Consider the following 26,866-nt stretch of genomic DNA (forward strand, 5'->3'; position numbering starts at 1 on the left):
AAATAACTGATTAGACTGCATTTTAATAATAAGGCGTTGGTACTCCAGATGTTTTATTTACATCTCAAGAAAAAGGTCATACATCGTTATGCTTCTACAAAATGAACATATGTCTTGAATATGCATCAGTTGTCAGTTCATTGCTGCAAAGGGACAAAGAGCTGGTCTTCCATGAAATTGACTATTCAAAACTGTGACAGTGACCATAGGATGAAAGGCCATACACATTTAATACTGCATACTTGTTGAATCTTGGATCCACAGCCTATGTTAAACATGTCAGATATCCAGATGTATGTAAGCTACTCATATAAATGAGAGATGCTTTTAATGATTTGTGAAGAACCTCTAAATTTAAACTTATACATCTTTGAAAGGATCTTCACATTTGCACATGGTTCTTCTAAGAGCCGTCTGAAGCACCTTAATTTTTAAGAGCACACATGAAGTCTTAAAATCCATTATGGCAATCCTCTGGTCTTGGCATTTGAGAAACTGTTGCACAAGATTTGGTAAAACAGTTTCAGCCCATTGAATATAGCTACCACAAACGAGCCCCATTTGTTGAACCCACTGATGACTAAATTGGTAGATGGTCTAGTTTGTTATGAGTCTGGATACCCAACAGCGTCATGCCACTCAACTGAACAACACACAATGTAAAAGCATGATGAAACGAGCTGCAGGATGTCTTTAATGTGAATTCTGAGGATTTCAGATATTTCTGTGCCCAATTCCACCTCTTTAACTGGCTACTTGCACCTGTAGCAGCCTTAATAAGGTAACATGTTTTTCCACTGGCATTCCTGTAGATGCGTCCTACAACGTTTAACACCATAGACGGGCATAAGTATCGCCAGTCAGTCTCAGAACATTCTTGATACTACAAAGACTAACAGTGCATAGTACTCAAATATAAAACAGATCACAGATCTATAAAACATTGGTTACACAATACATTCAATATGCCATATGGCAGAATAAATCTAACATGGAGGTAAATAGGTATTGTACAAAATGTATTGCTGTGTGACGTACAGCCCTTATTTATGTACACTATTCTCCTGGCACGTTAAGGCAGTTTTCACTGGAAATCTCCATAAATAAAAAAATATATAACTAAACAGAATCTACAAATGGACATTTATGGACATAATGGACATAAGTGCATAGGGGTTTAAAAAGAAATATAAAAACCAAAAGCAAGGGCCCTCACTGTAACGCTTAAAAAAGGTAATGCCTGTCAGAGAAGTGACCATTGAAAATCTACACAAAGCTTAGAAGCAATTCATTTATCCATTTTCAGGCTTCCATGTCATCGCTGTCATGTCAAGGGTAGTACTCAACTAACACCTCTAGTTTGCCGGCACCTTCTGCACAGTGAATGACGAGGTCTCAGTGCGGCTTCTGAGAGCACGGTGACAGTACGACAGGCTTACTCCGGAGTGCATTAAACACCTCTAGCTTGATCTACAAACATAATAAATTAGAAGAGTTACATGCTACTCAAAAAACACTAAATTTGTATCAGCCAGCTGTTCACTGACCGAACTAACATAGTTGTCTTGTCTTCTTCGGTTTCATCAGATTTTGCTGGAGAGACAAGTAGAAAGCAGACAGTTTTTAGAACACCTTATCTCGGCAACAAGCTAGACATAACTGTATGCAAACATTTGGATAAGCAGCAGATTTTTGATTCAAAATCATTTAAAAACATAACATCAACATAACCTTTGTACATGCAAAAATATGTTACCTAAAGCAAATAAACTGTAATTATCCATTGAAAAAGTGGTGGTGAAGAGTGCTCTGTAGAGCATGTGTTCATATTTACAATTTTTAAACATGTAATCTGACCAGTTCTTATCAGCATACACCAGACACATCACAATGTGAGGAACATATACCGCCACAAAATTCTGCAATACACAGAAATATTAAACAATAAATGTATGTGTGGCTTATTTAGTGACCAGTGAGCAAATTAACGTGATATGGTGCTACTTAAGTATATGGAGATCAGTTAGAACAGATTCGGGTGAGGTACTAGAAGCATGTAGTAGGTAGGTATTGTGATGTGCGTTATCCTGAAAACCTATCCGACACAGGGTGGATCAATAAAATCATTAACAGAGAGACTGAATACCTACTTAATGAAGTGCCTACACTGGATAAAGAGGTCCCGTAGTTTCCTCAATTGGCTCTAAACGATGCACAGGAAAATTCTGATCAGTTCTAAGGTCTTCCTGACAGGACTACTAGCAGCATTATCAAATAATTACTTTTTTATATTTATTGTTGAAACTATATGGTGAATATGCTACCATATGTGTGTTTAATTCTTACCACGTAAAGTTCTTCTGGATCTGCATTGATGTACTAGAACTCCTATGAGCAATGCTCCAAAAACAACCAAAGCTGCAAGCACAGATAAACTGGTGATGGCTGCCACCCTCCAAGAATCCTGAGGCTCGATGGCTGGGCCTGTTAAACAGAGGACGTTGTTACTGGAGGAACTCCAGTTTTTTGTTCAGAGACTCACAGCACTCCTGATGTTAGCATACGCTTTGAGCTACTGCACCACTGTCCTTAAGCAAAAAGCTAAAAACAGTGTTCAGTCCATTAAACATTTTAGGTTTTCTGGACAGGGATTAAGCCTAGTCCTGGATTGCAGAGCATTTTGAATAAAGATTTCCCATTAGAAAGGAAATATTGTCCAGTAATAGGTTTAATCTCTGCTTGGGAAACCAGGGCTTAGCAGTACAAACTGTATGAGTTTATTAGAATGTACTGCAGGTTTAAAGCACTGATTTCTGCCAACATATGGATGTAATTAAGCAAATGTCTCTGTAACTCACATGTGTCACATGATGGGGTTTTGGGGTACTTTATGCATATAGAGCAGGGTACACATTCTCCAAGATCGTTGTTGAAAAACTCTTTGTGTTGACAGGAGGGGTCTGTAAGTAGAAAAAAGAAGAAGAAATCAAACATTAGTCAAACATTACATGGTATGGTGCTAATTTCTGCATTTCTGAAATGTAACTGGTGGAAATATCTGGTGTTTCTTGACAGTCAAACTACAGTCTTTACCTGAAAAAACAAGGAAATCTAAGGAACTGCTTTTGTCTGTAATTCATTTGAAATGAGCTGGGAAATTCCGTTCAAGTGATGTGGTGGAGCACTTGTGGGGAAATGCTATTACTCATGCTCAGAGTGCGTAAGCAGTGTATCATCTGTTTGAGAGTCTGAGAGCGACCCAGACTGTGATGCAGCCACTAATCTCTTACACCGAAACATTTAAGAGTGCAAATCACTGGGAGAAATGACTTCAGGAAAATCTTAGGGTTGGTGAGAAGCAACATAGGCACTGCAGCTGCAGTTCACCTTTCACATAAACCTCTGATGCAGGCGTTGCAGAAATATGAAAGCCTGTGGTCAGACATGCACCACAGAATCTCTCTGAAACCACCCTCACTCTTAAATGAGCACTGAGAGTCAGTGAAGGCAACCTTTCTATAGAATTGAGTAAACTTTGGGAAAAACAGATAAACGATATACTTTACAACACAGCACACCGATTTTACTGCAGGCACAATCCCTTCATGATAGATCTGGTCTTTGGGTATGAAATCAGCTGAGCAATGAATCAGTGAAAATGCTACTTTTGAGTCATATCCTGTGAACATCTAGATAAAACGCAGTTCGGGAGTTCAGATACACCCACTCCAATGCACACTGATTTTCTTTATGAAATTCATATACAATGCTATTTATGTATTTTTTTTTAATGAAATTTCAGGTCAGTTATATGTATATTGTGCAAGTTTATCTTTTTGCATTGACTAGAGTACAATGATACGTAAAGCCCAAGCACTGTGTATCATCCGGATGCCGTATGCTGCACAACAGCAACATGTGTGAAGAAAAACATGTGTAATCTGCTCATTAGAGGTTCACTATAGGACCTTATCCATAGGCTCATGTGGGCTACATGTACCTTATAGTTAAGAATCTATGTATTTATATGGTTCATTACCTGTATTGGTACGTAACCAACAGTTAATTACCTGTATTTATATGTAGCCTATAGTAAATTACCTGTGCACTTATATACAGCATGTTGTTATTTAGCAATGTTTCTATGTAGCCAATAGTTCATTTCCAGTGTTCATACACAACTTTAAGTTATTTGCCTTTGCATGTATATGTAACCTATAGGTAATCATGTGTGTTTATATCAACTTCTTCATTACCTGTTATTTGTAGCCTATAGTTAATAACATGTGTTTATATGAACCCTATGGTTAATTACCTGTTTATATGCAGCCTATAGTTAATTACCTGTGTTTATATGTAGCCCATTGTTAATTACCTGTGTTTATATGAAGCCTATAGTTAATAACCTGTGTTTATATAAACCCTATAGATAACTACCTGTGTTTATACGAACCCTATAGTTAATTACCTGTTTTTGTATGCAGCCTATAGTTAATTACCTGTGTTTATATGCAGCATATTGTTAATTACCTTTTTATATGCAGTCTATCATTCATTACCTGCTTATATACAACCTATAGTTAACTAGCTTTGTTTATATATAGCTTATTGTTAATTACCTGTGTTTATATGTAGCCTACTGTTAATTACCTGTTTGTATGAAGCCTATAGTTAATAACATGTGTTTATATAAAGCATAAAGTCAATTATTTTTGTTTATATGAAGCCTATAGTTAATTACTTTTGTTTATATGTAACCTATAGTTTGCATGCAGCCAATAGTGCATTTTGCATGCAGCCAATAGTGCATTTATATGTAGACTATAGTTAACTGCCTGCATTTATATATATAGCCTATAGTTAACTACCTGCATTTATATATATATATATATATATATACATATATAGCCTATAGTTAACTACCTGCATTTATATATATATATATAGCCTATAGTTAACTACCTGCATTTATATATATATATATATAGCCTATAGTTAACTACCTGCATTTATATATATATATATATAGTTAACTACCTGCATTTATATATAGCCTATAGTTAACCACCTGTGTTTATATATATAGCCTATAGTTAACCACCTGCATTTATATATATAGCCTATAGTTAACTACCTGCGTATATATATAGCCTATAGTTAACTACCTGCGTTTATATATATAGCCTATAGTTAACTACCTGCGTTTATATATGTAGCCTATAGTTAACCACCTGCATTTATATATATAGCCTATAGTTAACTACCTGCATTTATATATAGCCTATAGTTAACCACCTGTGTTTATATATATAGCCTATAGTTAACTACCTGCATTTATATTTATAGGCTATAGTTAACTACCTGTGTTTATATATATAGCCTATAGTTAACTACCTGCGTTTATATATGTAGACTATAGTTAACTACCTGCGTTTATATATATAGCCTATAGTTAACTACCTGCGTTTATATATATATAGCCTATAGTTAACTACCTGCATTTATATATAGCCTATAGTTAACTACCTGCTTATATATATATATATGTAGCCTATAGTTAACCACCTGCATTTATATATAGCCTATAGTTAACTACCTGCATTTATATATATATAGCCTATAGTTAACTACCTGTGTTTATATATATAGCCTATAGTTAACTACCTGCGTTTATATATGTAGCCTATAGTTAACCACCTGCATTTATATATATAGCCTATAGTTAACTACCTGCATTTATATATAGCCTATAGTTAACCACCTGTGTTTGTATATATAGCCTATAGTTAACTACCTGCATTTATATTTATAGCCTATAGTTAACTACCTGTGTTTATATATATAGCCTATAGTTAACTACCTGCGTTTATATATGTAGACTATAGTTAACTACCTGCGTTTATATATATATCCTATAGTTAACTACCTGCGTTTATATATAGCCTATAGTTAACTACCTGCGTTTATATATAGCCTATAGTTAACTACCTGCATTTATATATAGCCTATAGATAACTACCTGCGTTTATATATATGTAGCCTATAGTTAACTACCTGCATTTATATATAGCCTATAGTTAACTACCTGCTTATATATATATGTAGCCTATAGTTAACTACCTGTGTTTATATATAGCCTATAGTTAACTACCTGCATTTATATATATATATATATATATATATATATGTATAGCCTATAGTTAACTACCTGCATTTATATATAGCCTATAGTTAACTACCTGCATTTATATATATAGCCTATAGTTAACTACCTGCTTATATATATATATATAGCCTATAGTTAACTACCTGCATTTATATATAGCCTATAGTTAACTACCTGCATTTATATATAGCCTATTGTTAACTACCTGCATTTATATATAGCCTATAGTTAACTACCTGCTTATATATATATATGTAGCCTATAGTTAACTACCTGTGTTTATATATAGCCTATAGTTAACCACCTGTGTTTATATGCAGCAGTATCTACCAATACATTGCCTAGAATTTGAGTATTCATATGTAACCGAAAAGTCTACATCCAGTCCAATACCAAGTTGTGATTTGTGTGAACTGACTGCCTCTAACATGATGCAATTCAGTGTTAAGTGTTTCATAACTCAGCCGCAGCCTAAACAACGTCCTCAGGGTCACCCAAATGACTGCAGGCTCACAGCAGCGCTTCCCTCACACTGAAATCACACACCTCAGTATAAAGCAGATCAACTGAAGACATTCCCCTGTATCTCCATCATTAAAGACACTGGTCCGGAGCACACACCCACACTGCGAGTGGAAAGGAGAAAGGTCTGCCACTCCAGGGGTTGTTGAAATTCAGCTCCCTCCGCGCGAGAGGAGTGAAATAAGGACATCGGAATGCGGAACCGGTGGGAAGTCTGGAGGAAGCGAGTCTTTAGTGAAACTGCGCTCCAGTTAAACACGCCATGTTCATCCAACACGAAGCTGGGCGACTCTTTCCCAGCGGCTAAACTTCAAGCTACACGTTTAAGCAACCGCACAGCTTTGCTGACACACCTTCGACGCGATAGGCTGCTGTAAACAAATCCGTGACTTAAACTGCCTGTCAGTTTGACCCTTAATAAAGGGAAATTAAGTCACGAAGCAGATTTTCTCATTTTCTACTTATTCTCCAGACTGTGATTTTATTTCTCAGATCCACCTTAAATGATGCCTCGGACGCACGCTGGCGCTTTTAAGGTGGACCAGAGAATTAGAATAAGGAGTCGGGGGGGTTGGAGCTAACTCGTGGGAAAGTTGCTGAAGAAACCCAAAAGCTGCTCTTACTTCTCTCCGCGTGTATCCCTCCGCTTAAATGAGTCCCGGCCACGAAGACCAAGCCAAAGACCCGACAAACGGAGCGGAGATCCATCGCGCTGCTGTCGTGAGGCGCCGCAATCTTCTCTGAAACAGTGTGGGGAGATACAGAACCGCAGCTGTCTCTCTCTCTCTCTCTCTCTCTCTCTCTCTCTCTCTCTTTTTGAGCCGTAGAGAGGCCGAGCATGTGAATGAGTCACCGCGAGTCTCGGCCTTGTTTTATTGGAGCCCACACCCACGCACTGGGCTCTTAGCTCCTCTGACTCATTTCCTATGTGCTGTACTGAGATTCTCTTAATGGGGCCCGACAGTGGAGAGGAAGGGCATCCCTGAAGCTCAGAGCTCTCGCACACACCGCCGCTAGCCTCAGCACACACACACTCAGACTCATTTACATGGAGTGAGAGCATGTCTGTCCTGGATAAATGAGTATTTCTCGTTACTTTGGTCGAGCAAATCGTGTCTAAAGTCTGGGGGTTTTTTTTCTGGAGGAGTGAAAGACCCCAGTCTCCAACAAAACGATGTTGAGCAAACAGGGCTCGGAGCTCATGAAAGTCACCACACCCAGCGACGTCATTCCTGGAGCTCGGTCCAAGAGCGCAAACAGAGCAGTCAGGGAGCAGTGAGTGTGTGTGTGAGTGTGTGTGTGTGTGTGTGTGAGTGTGAGAGTGTGCTGGAATTACTAACACCGGTGGCAGGGCAACACCGTAAGCAAACAGAAAACTAGAGCAACGTCGAAAAAACGTTTCTCCTTAATTTTATAAGTAAAAATGAAGTTTAAATACACGTGTTTTTTCCTCTTAAATGATCTCACTCAGCTTTCTCAGTTAGGTGTGTTTACATGCAGCCTATTTGCAGACCACCCTCCTCTATATCCATACAACTGTACATACCATGTCAAACACCCAATTTTTGCACACAAGCACTCACTATGGAAATTAGATGCTATACAGTATTTCCAGTTTCTGCAGCTTCAGGATTCAGTCAGATTTTTTTAGACATTGTTCCTCTTACTCATACCGTCCAAGTTTATTTGCATTTATTGTAACAAGACACATGCTTGCAAATCTACAATACATAACATGTAGTTTCTTCAGACGTGCTGAATGACAGATCATGGACTATTCAGACCAAACCCCGCTGCAGAGAAGACTCACTACTGCCTACATGCATGTGTACTGCATTCAGCTCATATGGCAATGACATCATGAGTTTGTTCTGATGAAAAGCCCAGGGGCAAAATCTCCGCCTGTCACGGTGCAAAACAATCACTTTAGCAGACTGACTCAAAAGCCCAACCTTTTCCATGTTAATAAAAAAGGGAAAACAGCGCTTAAACCCCAAATCTGGCTTATGCTTCCAAAGAAAGCGTACTTCTTTATGAGGAGTGTTCATTTAACCCAAGACCACCACCCTCCATGTTCCTATGAAGCAAAAACAATGCTAAGAACCTCATTTTGGCTCCCAGGGAAGTGAACTGTCTCATACAAGAATGTCTTACAGTGGAGGTATTCAGTTTGTGTGGCTTCAGGATTCAGTAGAAGCCAAAAACCCAGATTAGATCTGATTAACTAGGCCCATGGGTCCATCCTGAAGTCACCCCACAGCTACGTTGTGAATTCTTTGTGTAAGCACCTGCACAGTCGCTAACAAATCTTCTCTTGCAGGACATCTTAATTGAGGACAGAAAGACACTCCACCTCAACTGCTGGCTCGCACAGGCTGTAGAAAAAAAAACAGTGCTCAAACGTGTGTGGTTTTCTAAGCCATACTATGAAGAGCTATGGTCTTTATTCTCCACACCCTAGAGATAGGCTCAGCAACTACGCCGTGAGTGTTGACTATAAAGGACCCCCAAAACTGAATAGGAATCCCCATTTACAAAAGCCAAACAAGCTGAAACTCTAAATCCTCAAACTCATTTCTAAAAGAACTCATCTGCTCCCAAAATGAACCTTCACATTGTTCGCACTTTTTTAAAATCTGCATGGGCTCTGGAACAGCATTTGCACCAGATAGCTGTCTTCAGCTTTTCTCATGGTTCAGTCTGTCCGTCATATTCTTATTGTACGTCAGTAGCCAGAGAGTAGCACGTTACATCAGAAGCTGGATCCTATTAGTGAAAGGAGTTACTGTGCTATTCATTTGGATAAGACCCATCACTACCACAAGGAAAACAAATTTGCAATATGTTTTACAGATGCACATTTTCTGTGAGCTTGTTATGATGTCTGCAACACATTACATCCCGAGTCGGGTATGGGAAGTTTGGTGGAAGGGACTGTGGTGATTTGCTGTTTTCTTTTTTTCTTTTCTTTTTTAACAAAGTTCAGTACATGTTCAAAAGCAACAAACAAGTAAACAAAAAAAATCAAATTTTTAAGTTACATAAAAAACACTAGAAAACAAAAGTAAAAAAACAAAACAAAAAACAACATGATGTGATGGACACATCAGCTATTCACAAGCACTGGTTGTGTGCTATTAGCTATAATCTTCACTCAGTTCATCACCCTTTCAATCTGCAAACATACTGTCCATTTGGTCTCTAGCACCAACTCATCACAGACGTACTGGAAGCAGCTTTGTGAGCAAAATAATGTCACAAAAACAGTGTACTTTCTTAACTCTTCTTCTACTTCCCATGTTTTTACTATTCTTTCTGCTAATTGTCCCAGCTTCAGCTTAAGTGATGTAGATGCGGTGGAAGTCATTGGCGCCAAAAGCAGCGTTGCACTTTGGACACTTCCTCTGGCGAGTGTCATAGCGGGTCTTCAAGCACTCATAGCAGAAAACATGGAAACACTTGGTGAGCACAGTCTCCTTATCCCGGGTATTACAACACGGACACCGTAGTTTAGCCTAAAGACAAAAATGCAATCAATCAATCAATCAATCAAAAACAGAGAATGCATAGTCTGAGTAAAAAGAAGTAAAAATAACTGACTAAAGAACAGACAGTAATTATTTATTTTGGGGAAACACCACGTCATCCACCACAGCAGCTGTGGTTCCTTTACCTTATACTGATTGATTTCTTCCTGCAAGATCTCATCAGCATCTGTATATACCTCCACCTTCTTCTGCTTCTCCAGCTTTCGGCGGAGTCTAGACAAGTCCTCCTGAAAAAAGAAACATCAAATGCTACATAAGTTTCTCATAGTTTAGTTTCTTATACTTTTTAAAAATGCTTTTATTTTTTAGCGTTAGTAAGAACATTTTTAGGACCTGTGCACGTTTAAGGTTGCCACTCTCCCGCTCACGTGCAGTACGGTTCTCTAGGACTGACGTCTGGATTTCCTTCAATTTGGCCTGGGTGTGTTCCAGCTGCACTTTAAGGTCCTCAGCCAGCTGTGCCGCTTCCACTGCCTGAGTACAAGATAAGAAAGAATGCAGTTTATGCTGTTTCTTGCATCACTGGTCTAGAGAGGTGTAGTTGTAAACTGGTATAGTTCAGGATCACATTCTAATAACTATAAACTATTTAAAACATGTTAAAAAAAAAAAAAAGATCAAAAATGAGATCCAGGATGTAATGAACTTCTGTGAGCTTCCACTTACTTTGCGCTTGTTGAGCTCTAGCGCTTGTGTGCGTAGCGCCAATTCTTTTTCCAGAGCAGCTAATGAGCTCTGCAAGATGCCCTCCTTTTCCTCCAGCTTCTGCACTACCAGCAGCTGAGCATCAACCTTGGAGGAAAATAGTACAATTGCCTTAACGAATAGTATAAAAGTACTGCTTAAAATTTGTCAACAGCAAAAAATGATGATAATAAAAAATTAATAATTAATAATTAATAATAAACTCAAATTTACTCCATACCTGGGTTTTGAAGGTGAGCACTTGATCAGCCAGCTCCTCTTTCTCTTCTCGTAGCAGCTTATAGATCTGGTTGGATTTGATCCTCTCACTCATTAATTTAAAATTAGCATCATCCTTCTCTCGAAGTTGCTGCATGAGCCGGCTGTTCTGCTCCTGCATGTCCTCAAAAGCTTGACCCGTTACATCCATCTCACTTAGCAGGGCTTCCTCCTCCTGAGCACAGAACACACACGGAAGTTCTCGTTGAGAGTCTGTTTGTGGGCTCATACGTCAGCTCTTCACTCACATAACTAGCACCTGAATATAAAGGCTAGTGTTTAAGAGGTTAATATTCATGCAATTGCAGTAATAAGTATAATAATATATAACCAGGAGTCATTATCTAAAATCTACTACATTTTATCACAGACTATTAGCTCACTCTAAACACGATTTGTCATACTGGTGGAAAACAGTAAACAGATATAAAGAATGACCTGTTTAGTGGCAGTAAGCTTTTTCTGCAGATGCTCTATGGTCTCCTCTGCCACACGAATCTTCCTCAGAGCATCTTCATCAGCCAGCTTCTTACTCTCCTTCCTCTCTCTCTCCTCTAGCTCTCGCACCCGTTGCCTCAACTCGTCCACCTGCAAGAACAAGATGCACAATGATATATATATATATATATATATATATATATATATATATATATATATATATATATATATATATAGATGTCAATAAAAGATAATATATGTCTTTGTTGATTAAATTCATTTTGTTTATTTTGTTACATTTGGAGGGAACACAGACCTCTGCTTTGGACTTCCTCTCAGCTGCCATGAGCTGCACTTTGTCTCTCTGCTCTTTTGGAGCGGACTTGTACATGTCTAGCAGCAGCTTCATCTCCTTCTGAGACTCCTGTGCTTTCCTAGTTAGGGGATATGATGCAACCATAAAAGCACAGTTTGCCTTTATATATTCCACATTATACTGTTCTGAATTTCAGATGATTCATCAAACAGAGGTTTATCTAAGGCTGTCACTGCAAATCCCAATGTAAGAAAGAAAAGGCTTACTTGAGCTCTGTTCTGAGCATCTTCAGTGTGTCAGAGTCTTTTCTCTTCAGCTCCTCACTACGCTGCCTTTCGCGTTCTCTTTCCCTCTCCCTCTCCCGCTCCACCTCTCTTTCACGCTCCCGGGCTCGCTGTCTCTCCAGCTCTCGCCTCCTTTCTTCCTCTTCTTCTTGGTCGTCGTCCTCCTCTTTCTTTACATCCAGTCCTCCATCACTTACATTCTCTTCCAACATCAGTACACTGCTGGATTCTCCACTCTGGCACTTCAGCTGGCGAAAAAAGTAAGAATTAAAACAATTATTTAAAAAAATAAATAAAAAGGCAGAAAAACAAAAAACACTTAAAATATTCTAAAATTGGGGTTATTCTGCTGCTAACATGTTTAAGTAAAAGTTTTTTTTTTTACTGGTTGGTTTAATGTTGGAAGACTTTTTTCCCCATTTCATCTAATTTATAGATTATACAGAAAAAAGAGGGCCTATCATATTAAGTCATTTTGTTTCATGCTTGTGACGTCATGTTTAAAACAAACATTAACAGGCATAAATAAGTAAATGCACCCAAATGCCATCATCATAGCGTCAACTCCTCATTTACTGCTAAATGTTTGTCCCCCCCTTTCACCTCAACAAAACCCGACTGATGTACGTGTTTACGTCATTACAACGAAATGTGCAATTTAATCATAAGAGGACCAAAAAAAAAAAAAAGAGACTAGTTTCGGTTTACACAGAAACCTCACAGACATCGAGGGGTGAATATGAGCTCAACCTTATTGATTTCCATCTGGGTCTCGCGCAACTTCCTCTTGTATCTCTGCACATCCCCTTTGAGCTGGTGGTTGTGGTTCTGAAGGCTGCTAATTAGATGTCTCATTTCCCTGTTTATTGGGCCTGTAGAAGGAGATGAAGTAGAGTAGAGATGGTGGTTTTGATAACTGGGTAGTCGTTTCAGTATTTGATGCTTGGTAAGCACTGAACTCCAGCCAAAATAATGAACAATAAGAAAAGTGATGACAGGATACACCACCCCCACAGACTTCCTCTCTTCTACCACGGTTACAGTAAAACAAGTCTGCCCCAGGGGAAATTCACTTGAATTAAATGTTAACTAAAACGCCATCTGCAACTCAATAATGACACCCGAATAAACCTGATAAAGAAATAAATAAACTGGAACAGAGGTTTTACCTGCTTGCTCATTGGCTGCAAGGTTTTGTTCAAACTCGATTCGAAGCATCTCATATTCCTTGCGCACCTGAGCTAGAGTGTCCTCTAACTGGATGACCTCAGTTCGTAACTTCTTCTGAAGAGACAACTCATCACTCTACAAACACATACATGAGAGATGAATGTGTAAAAAGAAAACATAACTATCTGTATTTTGGATAGTACAGAAATTACATTTTAAAAAGGGTTCATTGTACAGAACCCAGATTTTGTTTTCATGCTTTTAACCTCCATGTGCTCTATCTGTCGTAAGTGAGCATTCTTGGCAGTAAGCAACAGAGCCCTGGCCTCGTCCAGCTGGGTTTTCACTCCTAGAGACTCGTTGTACAGCAGAGAGAACTGAGACTGGAGGCACTTGTACTCTGGAGTCTCTTTCACCACCTCTTCTGGAATGTTCCGCAGGTCCATCTTATAGAAATGCATTAGAGTTAGTAATTTAGAAAGGATTTTTTGATTGTCAAAGGCTATCAAAATATTGGAATATTAACACTCGGTATCAGATAAAGCAAAAGCCACAAAAAAGCAGAGCGTTTCTGTGATTTTTTTCAAAGAGCCTCCCATAAAAGTAAAAATCAACATAACAAAATAAAAGGGTTGTTAACTGGGCAACCCTAAACTATGCAGACCTGATAAGAGATACACAAGGAAACAAATTATAAAGTGACCTTAAACAAAGCAATGCATCGGAGATAATTAAGGACTCAGCACTTCCAGTGCAAAGTACCAGTGCACCAGTACCTTTAGTTTCTCACTTTCCCGGACTCCCTCCTGCAACTCCTGCTGCAATTTCTCCAGCTCTGCCATGCGGCTATTGGCCAATTCCTGGTTCTGCTCCAGCTCAGCATTCAGACACTCAAACTGACAAGAAAATTGGTATAACATAAACTTTAACTTGAAGCCAATATGTACCAAAAAAAAAAAAGGGACACCTGTACTTATTATGAAAAACACATTCAAAGATGAAACATTACCTTCTGTATGTTTAGAGTAATCTGACCACCCGGGAGACCACCAGAACTGCCAGAAGCATAATAGCCCGAATTCAGCTGAGAAAAAGTCAAATAAACAAAATAAATGAATCAACAAACTCACATATATTATCTTCTTTTTGAATTCTATATCTGGAACATATCTAGAACATATCCGCTTCAAAAAGCAAGACTATTTAGTTGATTAGACTGATTATTAAGCTTGTGTGCTTACAGGAAAATATTGCTTTGGTATCTGTTTAGTGTCCAACATTGCTTGTTAGTCAGTAGAACATCCTATCTATCCTTTATGACCAAAAAGAATAAAAGAGATCTGAATACAGTTGCCAATTTCCTGTTTTTCATGTGTATTGTAGTCTACCAGGCATGGCACACTCTGTGGTTGTTATAATCAACTACTGGGGAGCCATTTAAACCTGTTTGAATACTGGTCTCAACATTATTTATGTATATCTGATTCGTCTATGAACCATGTCTAAACTCCTGCAGCTTTTCATCACGTTCATTTAATACACATATTTCTAAACTGGATTATGCAGTATTTCATTTAATGCAAACAATGTCAAAAAGCTAACCTGCTCAAGAGCTTCTGCTAGATGCTTATTTAGCTTCTGCTCTCTTTTACGAAGTTTTTCGATGTCCCATTGGAGGTCCTCCACAGCAGTCTCCATCTCAGAAACTTTTGTCTCAGAGCTTGTCACTTTATCAACCAGTTCGTTATACTGCAGGAACAACATCAGAACACATGAAAAAGCTAAAACGAACCAAGCAGTGCTAAAATTCTGAATGACGACAATGTCAAGACATTAAAACAGCCAGTTGCTTCACTGACATAGGCACCTTTTTAAACTCTACATCTTTTTTTCCACATTTCATTTACAGATGAGATCACCACCACATAGTAGGCATCTTTCAGTAAGGAAAAAGCCCCTTCAGTTGTTTACAAAACACGCGACCAACAAAGATCAAAGCACAAGACTGAACCAATGAGTACCTCCAAAGACATTTTGTGGTGTCTCCCTTGCAAGGAGAAAGCCAAATCGTGTAGTCTATTATTTTCTTCTAGGAGCGTGCGATTTGTAGCAATAATTTCTCGTTGACCGTCCTCCTCACATACTAACAAAGAAACAAAAACAATGCATTTTGTTATGAAAATGTAAAATGCTTTAGTACTTCATTATATTTATGCTTTTTAATTACATATACAGTGGGGAGAACAAGTATTTGATACACTGCTGATTTTTCAGGTTTTCCCACTTGCAAAGCATGTAGAAGACTGTAATTTTTATCATAGGTACTCTTCAACTGTGTGATGGAATCTAAAACAAAAATCCAGAAAAATACATTGTATGATTTTTAAATAATTAATTTCCATTTTATTGTGGGAAATAAGTATTTGATACACCAGAAAAAGAAACTTAATATTTGGTACAGAAACCTTTGTTTGCAATTACAGAGATGAGACGTTTCCTGTAGTTCTTGACAAGGTTTGCACACACTGCAGCAGGGATTTTGGCCCACTCCTCCATACAGATCTCCTCCAGAGCCTTCAGGTTTCGTGGCTGTCGCTGGGCCACATGGACTTTAAGCTCCCTCCAAAGATTTTCTATTGGATTCAGGTCTGGAGACTGGCTAGACCACTCCAGGACCTTAAGATGTTTCCTACGGAGCCACTCTTTAGTTGCCCTGGCTGTGTGTTTTGGGTCGTTATCATGCTGGAAGACCCAGCCACGACCCATCTTCAGTGCTCTTACTGAGGGAAGGAGGTTGTTGGCCAAAATCTCACGATACATGGCCCCATCCATCCTTCCCACAATACGGTGCAGTCGTCCTGTCCCCTTTGCAGAAAAGCATCCCCAAAGAATGATGTTTCCACCGCCATGCTTTACGGTTGGGATGGTGTTCTTGGGGTTGTACTCATCATTCTTCTTCCTCCAAACATGACGAGTGGAGTTTAAACCAAAAAGTTATATTTTTGTCTCATCAGACCACATGACCTTCTCCCATTCCTCCTCTGGATCATTCAGATGGTCATTTGCAAACTTCAGACGGGCTTTGACATGCGTTGGCTTGAGGAAGGGCACCTTGCGTGCACTGCAGGATTTTAATCCTTGACGGCGTAGAGTGTTACTGATTGTTTTCTTTGAGACTGTGGTCCCAGCTCTATTCAGGTCATTGACCAGGTCCTGCCGTGTAATTCTGGGCTCATTCCTCACCTTCCTCAAGATCATTGATGCTCCACGAGGTGAGATCTTGCATGGCGCCCCAGACCGAGGGAGATTATCCGTTATTTTGCATTTCTTCCATTTTCTAATAATTGCACCAACAGTTGTTGCCTTCTCACCAAGCTGCTTGCCTATTGTCCTGTAGCCCATCCCAGCCTTGTGCAGGTCTACAATTTTATCCCTGATGTCCTTACAAAGCTCACTGGTCTTGGGCATTGTGGAGATGCTGGAGTCTGACTGATTGAGTGTGTGGACAGGTGTCTTTTATACAGGTAACGAGTTCAAACAGGTGCAGTTAATACAGGTAATGAGTGGAGAACAGGAGGGCTTCTTAAAGAAGAAGTAACATGTCTGTGAGAGCCAAAATTCTTACTGGTTGATAGATGATCAAATACTTATTTCCCACAATAAAACGGAAATTAATTATTTAAAAATCATACAATGTATTTTTCTGGATTTTTGTTTTAGATTCCATCACTCACAGTTGAAGAGTACCTATGATAAAAATTACAGTCTTCTACATGCTTTGCAAGTGGGAAAACCTGAAAAATCAGCAGTGTATCAAATACTTGTTCTCCCCACTGTAACTTTTAATGTCACTATTTCACTATTTTCTGCCTTTAAACAAATCTATTCATATAACTTTGGTCTTTATTCAGCAGGAGTTTTGAAATATAATAAACAACTTAAGTGATTGGGTTGCTGGTTACTTACCTGCTGAGTGTGCATGAGTACACAGTTCTTCAATAGAGCTGTGCAGACGATCAAAGATGCAAACCATGCAGGCTACTGCCCCCTTGCTGAATTGCATCCGGTCTTGAAGCTGCAAACTGAGCTCCTCCTCACTACTGTTATCCAAAGTGGAGAGAAAGGCCTTTGCACTCTCACTCAATGGAGGAGGTGGAGGAGGGGCTGTAGATATAAATCGGAAGGATGCAGGTAAGTTTGCAAAATTCCAGAAATTTTCAGAGTTGGGAAATTTACCATGGGAATTAACGGGAATTAATGTGAAATAATGGGAATATTTGAAGCTAAAGGTGAGCAGCTTACATATAGTTGGTAAAAAAAACATATACTAAAGCATAATCTTGGCTAAAATAGTTAGATATGATAGTAAAATGGTTGAACAGCAAAGCAGCTCCTTCATCCCAGACACTTGGCACATTACACTGAAGGAATTGAGACCACACCCCTGCATGCACTGTTCATTCCTTCGTCACATGTACAGCATATGTCCAGATGATTTCTAGAAACCTGACACTCATCACTACTGAAAGCATACATTTGGACCAAATTGCTACCTAAAGTCAGGTACGTTTTGACAATGTTCATCATTTAGTTGACAGTAATAGCACTGAAACATTTCAGCAACTGTTAAATCAAGGTGTAATCTCACAGTTGCTTGCTATCTGGTAAATCAAAAAGCTTAATGAGCAATTTCATTTGAGACCAGGAGTTGCCTTCTTTTGATTGAACTTTTGATTGTTCAATGAAATAATTAAGCATCTATAAAGTTCTGCTTGCAACTAACTGTGTTATAGTTATTATTTGTATTGTTATACATTCATGTCTGGTGTTGACAAAAAAAAAAGGTACACTGATTATAGTGTATGACACAGTTCCTTTAAATTGTTCAATATTTCATATTAATTGCAATAAATTCTCATAATCTCCCAAATTTCCATGGAAGGTTTACATTTTGGAATATTTCCAAAGTTCCTGAGCTAAAGTTCCCATGGAAGGTTACCGGTAATTTACTGGAAATTAATCGTTAATCGAAACATTCCACCCCCTCGCATCTCTAGATGCACACAAAGAAAAATGTCATTGTAGCTGATATTTTTGGTTGTGTTCTCCAGAACAGTGCATAAAAATGATCTGAGCAACTATTGTTTTCAAAAATGTTTGTTATCTTATGAGACGTTAGGAAAAACTACCAAACAAGATTAGCAACCATTAGCCCTAAACGCACTCCATCCACTGAATCATTCTTACATTCTTTCTAAATTGCATTAGCTGACATAACTGACACAGAACTGTAAACCTTTTTTAAAAATAGGCACTGAATAAGTGTGTTTACCAGGGATTCCATCCTCTACTGGACCCTCAGGAGGCTTCTCCACAGCATCAGGCTGATTCTGCTCTTGTTCCTGTTGCTGCTCCTGCTGCTGTACTGGTTCAGGCTGCTGCTGCTCTTCATCCTCTTCTGCTGTTGGAGGCAGAGGCTGAGGAAGCCCATCCTCTCCTTCCACTGCAGGGGTAGGGAAATCAGGGGCAGGTGAGGTGGCTGTTGCAGGAACAGTGGCAGGGGCAGAGGCTGGGGGACTAGCAGGAGTCTTCACAGGCAGTGGAGTAACCTCAGGCTCAACACGTTGCAGCAACTCTTGAACATTTTCATCCAGCTGTGTGAAGAAAGACAAGGTGTTGAATACATTAAGGTTTACTCTAAAATAACGAAGTGACCAGAGGATCGCTAGTTCGAACCCCAGCCATGCTGCAAGCTTTTGGCAGCCGTAGCCCTGAGCGAGCACAATTGTCCTTGCTCTCTCCAGGGTGGGTAGATGGCACTTTCTCACATCATCACTCCAATGTGAATGCTGACCGATGCATCAGAGCATTTTCCTTTGAGAGTGCTGTTTTCTTATTGACGTTGCATCAACAGTACTTCCGAAAAAGAGCCACTGGCTTGCTGTGTGTGTGTCGGAGGAGGTGTATCAGTTTTCACAATCTTTGTGTGAGGAGCATTGCATGTGATGGGGGAGAGTATGTATGGATTGGGTAATCGGCAAATTGGGCAGAAAATTGAAGGGAATAAATTAATAAATAAAAATTAGGTGAGCGCACCTACATGCATAAGAATATAAAAGAGCAGCTAGATAAGTAGGTGCAAGTCCATGCCAGGCCTTAATGGTCAACAGCAGAATTTTATAACGGATGTGTTCTGTAACTGGGAGCCAGTGTAGCTGATGAGGGACAGGGGTGATATGGGCAGATTTCTTAAGGTGTACTAACACTCTGGCAGCGGAGCTTTGAATGTACTGAAGAGAGCATAGTTTTAGAAGGTAAGCCAAAAAACAAAGAACTGCAATAATCTGACCGAAGTAATGAAAGCATGCAACAGAATCTCAGCATCTTTAAAGAAGAGCAAAGGGTGGAGTCTAGTCCTCTACTGCAAAGATGCAGACTTAGTCAGACATTTAATATTAGAAACAAAACTGACAATTGGGTCAAATAGGACACCAAGATTTCTTGCAGTAGAGGATGAGCTGACAGGGGTATCAACAACACAAATGCAGTCTGAATAGGCAGAGGTGGTTGATTTAAAACCAATCAGCGTTAAACTTGATAGTTAGCATTCAACCAATTAACACAAAAACTCCTGAATACAGGACAACAGAGAGGATAGTGGGAATGATTCAGTGAGTTTAAGGCCCAAATAAATCTGAATGTCATTATCATAACAATGGACATTGAGGGCATGGGACGAATATTTCCAAGAGGCAGTACATAGATGATAACAGGGGACCAAGAACAGAGCCCTGGAGAACTCCCTGAGTAACCAGTACAGTAACTAACCTGTTCTTCTCAATAGGTACATATTTATATGTTTATATTTATTTATACGATTCTTCTGTCCCCTGTACACACCATTATACATGTGATGTCATATCTGCTCTCAGTGTAGTCCAGCATCTTAAGGCCTCATGGTGCTGCCGTTTGTTGCACCATGAGGCCTTAAGAACAATTCTTGTGCATTCTTGTACAGTTTTATCTGCCCAGTATCATTTATTTTACTTTAATCTTGGATACACCATGGGCATTATTAATAGCACAACATGTTTATGATCAATAATCATAAATGAGTATAATGAGTTCTGGTGAAATTTCACTTATTGTTTTAATATCACAATATGTGATATTACATGTTTTGCAAATTCAGTTTTTCCCCCAATATTGTGCAGCCCTAGTGCCAATGTATACAACTTATATTAAGGAATGACAATGAAATCACTTGACCTAACGTATTCATAACCATGTGTGTAATGTGTAGTACCTGAGTCCAGTAGCGGTTGACGATGAGAAGTGTAGTATCATCAGTCGCTTGTCTTTTTTCCAGCTTCTCAATTTTCTCTCTCAGCTCATCTTCAATTGCCTGTCTCTGCTCAAGCCGTTCAAACAGCTTCTTGTTCTTAAACTGAATAACCTTCATGTCCATTTCCTCCTGCAAAGCACAACGTGATACCACACGTAAACATCTGGCTTAATGTGTTCAGCCCAAAATCAACAGTATCACTGTACAGATGTCTGAAGAGACTTAGACATGACTGCTAACGACAGGAGACTCACAGTTGATGAAACTCCTCCGATACGAATAGGCTCGATGAGGGTTGTCGTAGTTTTCTCTTCTTTCTTCATCTTCTTTTCAGGAGGGCCAGGAGGACTGTCCCCTCCAGAGGCACGCTTACCCCCCGCGCCAGACATGGTTACCTTATTTTAAGAAGACAGAGATATGGACTAAAAACAAGCACAAAACACAGGTATCTTTGCAGCTGTGTGCAGTTAGAGAATAGCTAGCTAATGTTTACAGTCTAGGAACCGACTCCTAACAGAGGAGTTTATGAGTTCATGACTATGTCTTCTTGGCTATGTTATTAATTTAATCCTATTCAATAAAAAAACGCGTCGTGTAACTAAATCGACCTCATCAGTTTTACCCTTTAAGACTAAATCGCTCTTTATAACCTGCTAACGCTCTCTTCTCAACCGCAGAGGACCGACGTTCAAAACGGAGAGCACAGCTCGCAAAGTACGACAGTGGCTCATACAACAGCTTTATATATAGCTAGTGCTATATATATATGTGTGTGTATATAGTCTTATACAACTATTATAATCAACAGTTTGTACTGTAATTGCTAGCCTTAGCTTTGCTGCTAATGAGACCGAGCTTAGCTAGCGCTACCTAACACTTAACATTACGTCTCGATACGTCAGCTAGCACTAGCACTAGCACTAGCACTAGCACTAGCTCCAGCTAGCTAGCTCGCCATGTAGCTACAGTAAAAACGAAAGCCTTCCCTACACTAAAAATGCGTAATTTATATATTAATAATGTTAGCTCGGTGTGCGCGTTCTAACAAAAACAAACCTATCCCAGTCTGTCAATTAAAATAATACATTTGACACATTTATCTGAGCACAGCGACAAACCTTCGCTAGCCGCAAAGATAGGAACGGCAGTAGCGGTACGAAAACGGCTACGGAGGAAAATTGGAGAAGCGAGCGGATAGCTTCACAATAAAAGTCACTATAAAAATTGGACAAAAATAAACCGTTTATTTCCACAGACGAGTAAAATATTGTATTAATAAGCTTATTACTATTTTAAACATAAAACATAACATAAAAAGGTAAAGGTTCTGATCATACTGCGAGACTGCAATCTGTTTTTTACTGGCTAGTTATTGCGGCACTGTAGCAGTGGCTTCGTTCAGGAATGCCACGTTTCACAATAAAAGTATTCCCCGGCACTTTTGTAACCCAAATGGCGTTAACACAGCCTGGGTTTGGAATATAAAAATGTCTCTGTCCTAGTTTAGTTTTGAAGTAATTGGTAGTTTAACTACAAAGTTTAATTATTTTACGTATCTGACTCTTCTGCTTTTCTGGGGGGAGATCCGGTTGTTGTTGCTAGGATACACTACAACACAGAGCAGCTTCACTGACCGTCTTCTGCTGCGGGTTCAGAGGGCTTAAGAGACCACTGGGATTAAAATTGTGTTTATAAGTCTAACTCCGAGGACCACCATGAAGACTGAAACATCGGTATGGTATTAGGAAGCATCTGGATAGATAGCTAAATAACAGTGATCCTGTAACTTCTAACCTAGATAGTTTTTGCCTTGACTGACTCTAAGAATTGACTTGTATTGTAGGAGCCATGTCTACCAAAAGCCAGAGTCCTGTTATGGTATGTCCTAGCTGACCATTATGAAATTAAATGACAATTAAGTAGCAAAAAGTAACTTACAATTGTCAGCTATCAAACATCATTATTAATGTTGACCTTGCAGGGCAGACCTGAGTTACAGTGATATGGAGGAAATTGACAAGGCAGAGTCAATACCAGACATAGAAAGGTTTCATACATTTCATACATATTCCCTTTCCTTTTAGCAATTCTAAATAATATATTCTGTACATAAAAATAGTTTATTTTCTGTTCTTTTTTTAGGATTCTGTGTCATGCATTAGGCATCAACCTGCCCGAGCCACGGCTGGGAATTCTGCTGGAATTGTTCACAAATGTAGTGAGGTTTTGCAGGGAGCAACATTTCAACCGAGAGCAAACATCTGTTCTTCTCTCCATTGTAAAGAATGTGCATCAACTTAACACAGGTGATATAATTTCCAATTTCTAGAGTTTTTAAGTCTGCTTATGGTATTTGTGTGGGTCACGATCAGGTAGGACATGATACAGTAGTGCAGGGACAATAGACACAAGACCGGTTGCATAGACAATATATACAGTATAAAGACAATAAATAAAAAAATATAAAAATCTGCGCATATACATGTGTGATTCAGATCCAAACTAAGTTACTATTCTAATAGTAAAATGGAATAAATATGTAGAGCGGTTATGTGCTGTGCATGTATATGAAGAGTAACTATAATTATCTCCTATAATTAAACAGGTTGTTTTTACGGTTACTGTGAATTTAACATTGATATATGTGACCTCTGTTCTGATTGGCTGTTCTATTTTATGATATATTATATTATATCTTCACCACGAATGGGCAGAGTTTAACTGCTGTATGCTCAACGAGAGGCTATAAACCTACCAACCATGACAGTAAGTACAGGTGAAGTGGAAAACATTGATTATCTTCATCCACCGTGGAATCTGTCAAGGGTTAGGATATATTAAGCAGCAAGTGAACAGTCAGTTCTTGAAGGCGATTCCTGTTAAAAGCAGAAAAATTAGCAGATTGGTGCCCAGATACCACAGGACACCTTCAGAGGTCTTGTGGAGTTCTTGCCTTGAATTGCCAGATCTGCTGTAGTGGCACAAGGGGGATCTACTCATTAGGCAGGTGAAGCTAATGCACTTATTTTCATGACTTTGCAGAAACAGTGAATTCTAAACCAACTGTTTTTGCTGATTAGTAGGGAAAAAAATCTAATATTTACTGTCTGTATTTGTGACTATTATATATAACGTATATTAATAATCTTTTCTATTATACACTACAGAAACCCCCCTTAACAACATGGAACAGTGTTTTTCCTATTGCAGCGAGCTTCTGCTTTGTCATTCTGTCAGAGTATGTACATCATAATAACAAAGTAAACACATTCAGCTTATGGGTAAAGATTTGTTGCAGTTAAAACACATTGTTTTTTTGTCCCTCCTAGAGACCTCCTTTCAGTGTCAGTCTTTTCAATGCAGAACAAGTGACACAGATTCTAAAATACCTCATCAACACATATATGAGGCACTACGTGCTGTACAAGTACATATTCACACCGCAGGTATGTTGGACCTCCAAATGCAGTACAGAAAATGTGCTGAATTTCTGCCGTGCTAGAACTTGATTCACTGATGGGATTTTTTTTTTTTTACCCCTTCACTGTCGGCGAAGATGTATTTGGACTTATCCTTATCTTATGTTGGATTGTCTGAGGATGCTGATACAAAGGAGGAAGCCAGTGATGGTACAATAACTCAGTATTATTAAACAAGTTTACTGCTTTCCTATTAGAATTAGAGGTCAGTTTTGAGGCTGATTCTTATCCCTACATTAAGAGTGTGCTACAGGTGCAGAGAATGAAACTGGGAAGGAAGCAGACAGTGCGAGTGAGCAAGAGCCAGCATCAGCAGAGATTTTGACCACAGGTGCAGAGACACTTAACCAAGGTAATTATGTGATATTAGATTGTTGTATATGACTATTGAAACTGTGAATTTGTGTAATGTAGTCATTAGAATACAGTAACATCAATAATGTTGGGACACTTATGGCATTTATATGCATTTTAGTTTTTTGCCATGTAGAAATTACAGCACTTGTACTGTGACTTGTACTAATGAGCCAAATTTAACTTATCAATCGCAAGATCAAAGCATGAAGATACAAAGGAATAGATTCAAAAGTCCAAGATCCAAAGTATACCACCTCATCTGTAAAACATGGTGGTGTTATGACCTGGGATTCATCCCACAGCATAACAAGGGGTCAGATTCACAAAGGTGTTTCTAGAGCAAAAACTTAAAGTAAATTCTAAGAAGTTCATAAGAATGTTCTTAAATACAATTCTCCAAAAACTCTTCTCAAATATTCTCATGTTACTTTTTTTTTTAAGGATTTTGTCCTTTTTTAAGTCAATTGTAACATAATATTTTAAGCTACATTTTACATCTAATCATAAACAATGTGAAATAGCATTTGTAATTTTCTAATACGGAGTTAAATCCGCACAGTGAATAGAGAGCAAAATGTAGGAAAACCAGAATGAAACTAAGCATTCAAACATTTTCAGAAAACAAGAGCAAGAGGTGATTTTTCTTTATGTAGAAACTGACAGGACTTTGTAATCTCTTTTGATTCACTTAAATCAGACATTAATTCTGTCATTCAACTATTTAAGCTGCTCATTTTAGAGGCATATCCATTGTCAAGATTTTTTGTGAAAGGTTAAGTGAAAATTCTTGAGAATTTAGAATGTCTTTCTTATCCGGCCCAAGACCCAAAGGAGTTTTTCCAAGCAACAAAATGGAATATGCTTAACTGGCCCAGTCAGTAAGCTGATTTAAGGCTTACTGAGTATTCCTTTCATGTGCTGAAGACAAGACCAGTGTCTGATTGATTGATTGATTGACTAAATAGATAAATCACCCGAAAGCATTCTGAACATCTGGTTGTTTCAATGAGCTGCAGACTTCAAGCTGTCATTGTATGCAAAGAATACGCAACAAAGTACTTAACATGACTAATATACTACCTGTAAACAGTTACAGGGCTTTGGAAGTGGGTGGTGGGTATATATATATATAAAAAGTGGTTATTTCTACATTCTAAACTAAAATGTATTATTTTTTTTTTACTAATGTGGATTTCAACCAAATTTAAATGGCTTGAATATAATTTAAAACTACAAATAAAATATATGCCTGTGTCCCAAACATTTTGGCACTGTATTTATTATTAAAGGTGTTTGCACACACACATACACACACAGCTTGTTTAAACTCTGTAGAAAAGCATTGGCATCCAAACTGAATGCTCACATAAAGCAGGCACACATAAACCTAGTCATCATGCTGAATGCCAAACTAGAGAGCTATTTTAACACCCCAGCACAGGTCTGTGGAGCAAAGGAACTGCATTCTCTGGAGGGAATGAGCACCACCTAATACTGTTGGGCTTTAACATCAGTACCTGACCTCACTAATGCTCTCGTGGCTGAATGAGATCAAATAATCACAGCAAGTAAATTATCCAACATTTACTTTACCATTCTGTGTACATATACGGTACACATAACAAAGTGATGATAGACCTGAAATAAAAGGCAGATGGGCAACAAATGAAGAAAAAGAACCTGGTGTGCAGACGCATGTATCATCACTAGAGATGCTATAGAGTCTAGAGTGAAAGATGTGTGGCCATTTGGTGAAGCTATTGTATTTATTTTATTTATTTATTATTATTTGTTCATTTATTAACTTTGAGTTCTCTTGTTTGCATTATTAGGTCCATCCCCAAAAACAGAGCTCCGGACAATTGTGGAAAAGGAAGTAAAGGACGAAGTGATGCGTTTGACCACTCAGCTAGAAAAGCGGCTTCAAGAAAGCACTGACCAGCTGAACCATGCTCTTACTGCACTGGAGGCTAAAATTCAGTCTAAGAAGTGACCAGACGTCTTCACTTCATCTGGACAGCATTTCCCAAACGGCTGTATTCGAACTTGCAACCAATCTCACAATAAATGCCTTCATCATTTCCTTTCATTAAAAACAGTTATAGTTATATATTTCAAACATGCACAATTCACCAGTTATATTTAAAAAGAAGAACACATTACATGTATGATTTTCTACATGATAGGAATGGCCCAAAAACTGCAGTTTAGCTACAGAGAAACAGACCGCAGTTTAATTTTCCTCCATACATGCTTATGAAAATTCTGATACCACCTA

General features: G+C 38.6%; 2 protein-coding genes and 1 long non-coding RNA gene across 5 annotated transcripts; 1 reads left to right on the forward strand and 2 right to left on the reverse strand.

The window, feature by feature from the left end:
* Nucleotides 1-20: 20 nt before the first annotated feature.
* LOC140544135 (uncharacterized) lies at nucleotides 21-7,572 on the reverse strand. Its single transcript, XR_011978220.1, has 5 exons — nucleotides 7,312-7,572; nucleotides 2,859-2,960; nucleotides 2,347-2,484; nucleotides 2,151-2,203; nucleotides 21-1,593 (listed from the first exon to the last, which is right to left on the reverse strand). It is a non-coding gene; the product is annotated as an uncharacterized lncRNA (long non-coding RNA).
* Nucleotides 7,573-8,342: 770 nt separating this feature from the next.
* On the reverse strand, nucleotides 8,343-21,910 carry rnf40 (ring finger protein 40). 2 transcript variants are annotated; one of them, XM_072667648.1, is made up of 20 exons: nucleotides 21,871-21,910; nucleotides 21,007-21,147; nucleotides 20,714-20,881; nucleotides 18,740-19,061; nucleotides 17,374-17,571; nucleotides 15,429-15,550; nucleotides 15,010-15,156; nucleotides 14,417-14,491; nucleotides 14,184-14,303; nucleotides 13,674-13,853; nucleotides 13,407-13,542; nucleotides 12,988-13,109; nucleotides 12,220-12,485; nucleotides 11,954-12,071; nucleotides 11,638-11,787; nucleotides 11,162-11,374; nucleotides 10,903-11,028; nucleotides 10,570-10,710; nucleotides 10,362-10,463; nucleotides 8,343-10,203 (listed from the first exon to the last, which is right to left on the reverse strand). In XM_072667648.1, exons 2-20 carry the CDS (start codon nucleotides 21,139-21,141, stop codon nucleotides 10,027-10,029), a joined length of 3,018 nt encoding a protein of 1,005 aa, XP_072523749.1. In that variant the 5' UTR covers nucleotides 21,142-21,147; nucleotides 21,871-21,910; the 3' UTR covers nucleotides 8,343-10,026. The 2 variants fall into 2 exon arrangements, with proteins under 2 accessions (XP_072523749.1, XP_072523750.1); XM_072667649.1 differs by lacking the exon at nucleotides 21,871-21,910 and adding an exon at nucleotides 21,403-21,591.
* cfap119 (cilia and flagella associated protein 119) lies at nucleotides 21,022-26,684 on the forward strand. Of its 2 annotated transcripts, XM_072667652.1 has the most exons (10): nucleotides 21,022-21,197; nucleotides 22,336-22,485; nucleotides 22,596-22,630; nucleotides 22,734-22,799; nucleotides 22,895-23,058; nucleotides 23,920-23,990; nucleotides 24,082-24,198; nucleotides 24,309-24,381; nucleotides 24,473-24,583; nucleotides 26,421-26,684. In XM_072667652.1, the coding sequence occupies exons 2-10, from the start codon at nucleotides 22,468-22,470 to the stop codon at nucleotides 26,579-26,581; spliced, it is 816 nt and encodes a 271-aa protein (XP_072523753.1). In that variant the 5' UTR covers nucleotides 21,022-21,197; nucleotides 22,336-22,467; the 3' UTR covers nucleotides 26,582-26,684. The 2 variants fall into 2 exon arrangements, with proteins under 2 accessions (XP_072523753.1, XP_072523754.1); XM_072667653.1 differs by lacking the exons at nucleotides 22,336-22,485; nucleotides 22,596-22,630 and having other exon boundaries at nucleotides 21,042-21,197.
* Nucleotides 26,685-26,866: the final 182 nt, after the last annotated feature.

Source organism: Salminus brasiliensis, chromosome 22, assembly GCF_030463535.1.
Source record: "Salminus brasiliensis chromosome 22, fSalBra1.hap2, whole genome shotgun sequence".
NCBI classification, from domain to species: domain Eukaryota; kingdom Metazoa; phylum Chordata; class Actinopteri; order Characiformes; family Bryconidae; genus Salminus; species Salminus brasiliensis.

What these genes read in the sequence shown, in the direction of transcription:
- rnf40 (XM_072667648.1), bottom strand. Translation starts at nt 21,141, where the DNA reads ATGTCTGGCGCGGGGGGTAAGCGTGCCTCTGGAGGGGACAGTCCTCCT. An exon ending in TGCAGCCAATGAGCAAGCAG is followed by an intron (nt 13,110 to 13,406) that starts GTAAAACCTCTG and finishes CTCCTTCTACAG; the next exon opens with GCCCAATAAACAGGGAAATG. An exon ending in ATGCTCAGAACAGAGCTCAA is followed by an intron (nt 12,072 to 12,219) that starts GTAAGCCTTTTC and finishes TCCCCTAACTAG; the next exon opens with GAAAGCACAGGAGTCTCAGA.
- cfap119 (XM_072667652.1), top strand. An exon ending in TGCTTTGTCATTCTGTCAGA is followed by an intron (nt 23,991 to 24,081) that starts GTATGTACATCA and finishes TGTCCCTCCTAG; the next exon opens with AGACCTCCTTTCAGTGTCAG. An exon ending in AGTACATATTCACACCGCAG is followed by an intron (nt 24,199 to 24,308) that starts GTATGTTGGACC and finishes CTGTCGGCGAAG; the next exon opens with ATGTATTTGGACTTATCCTT.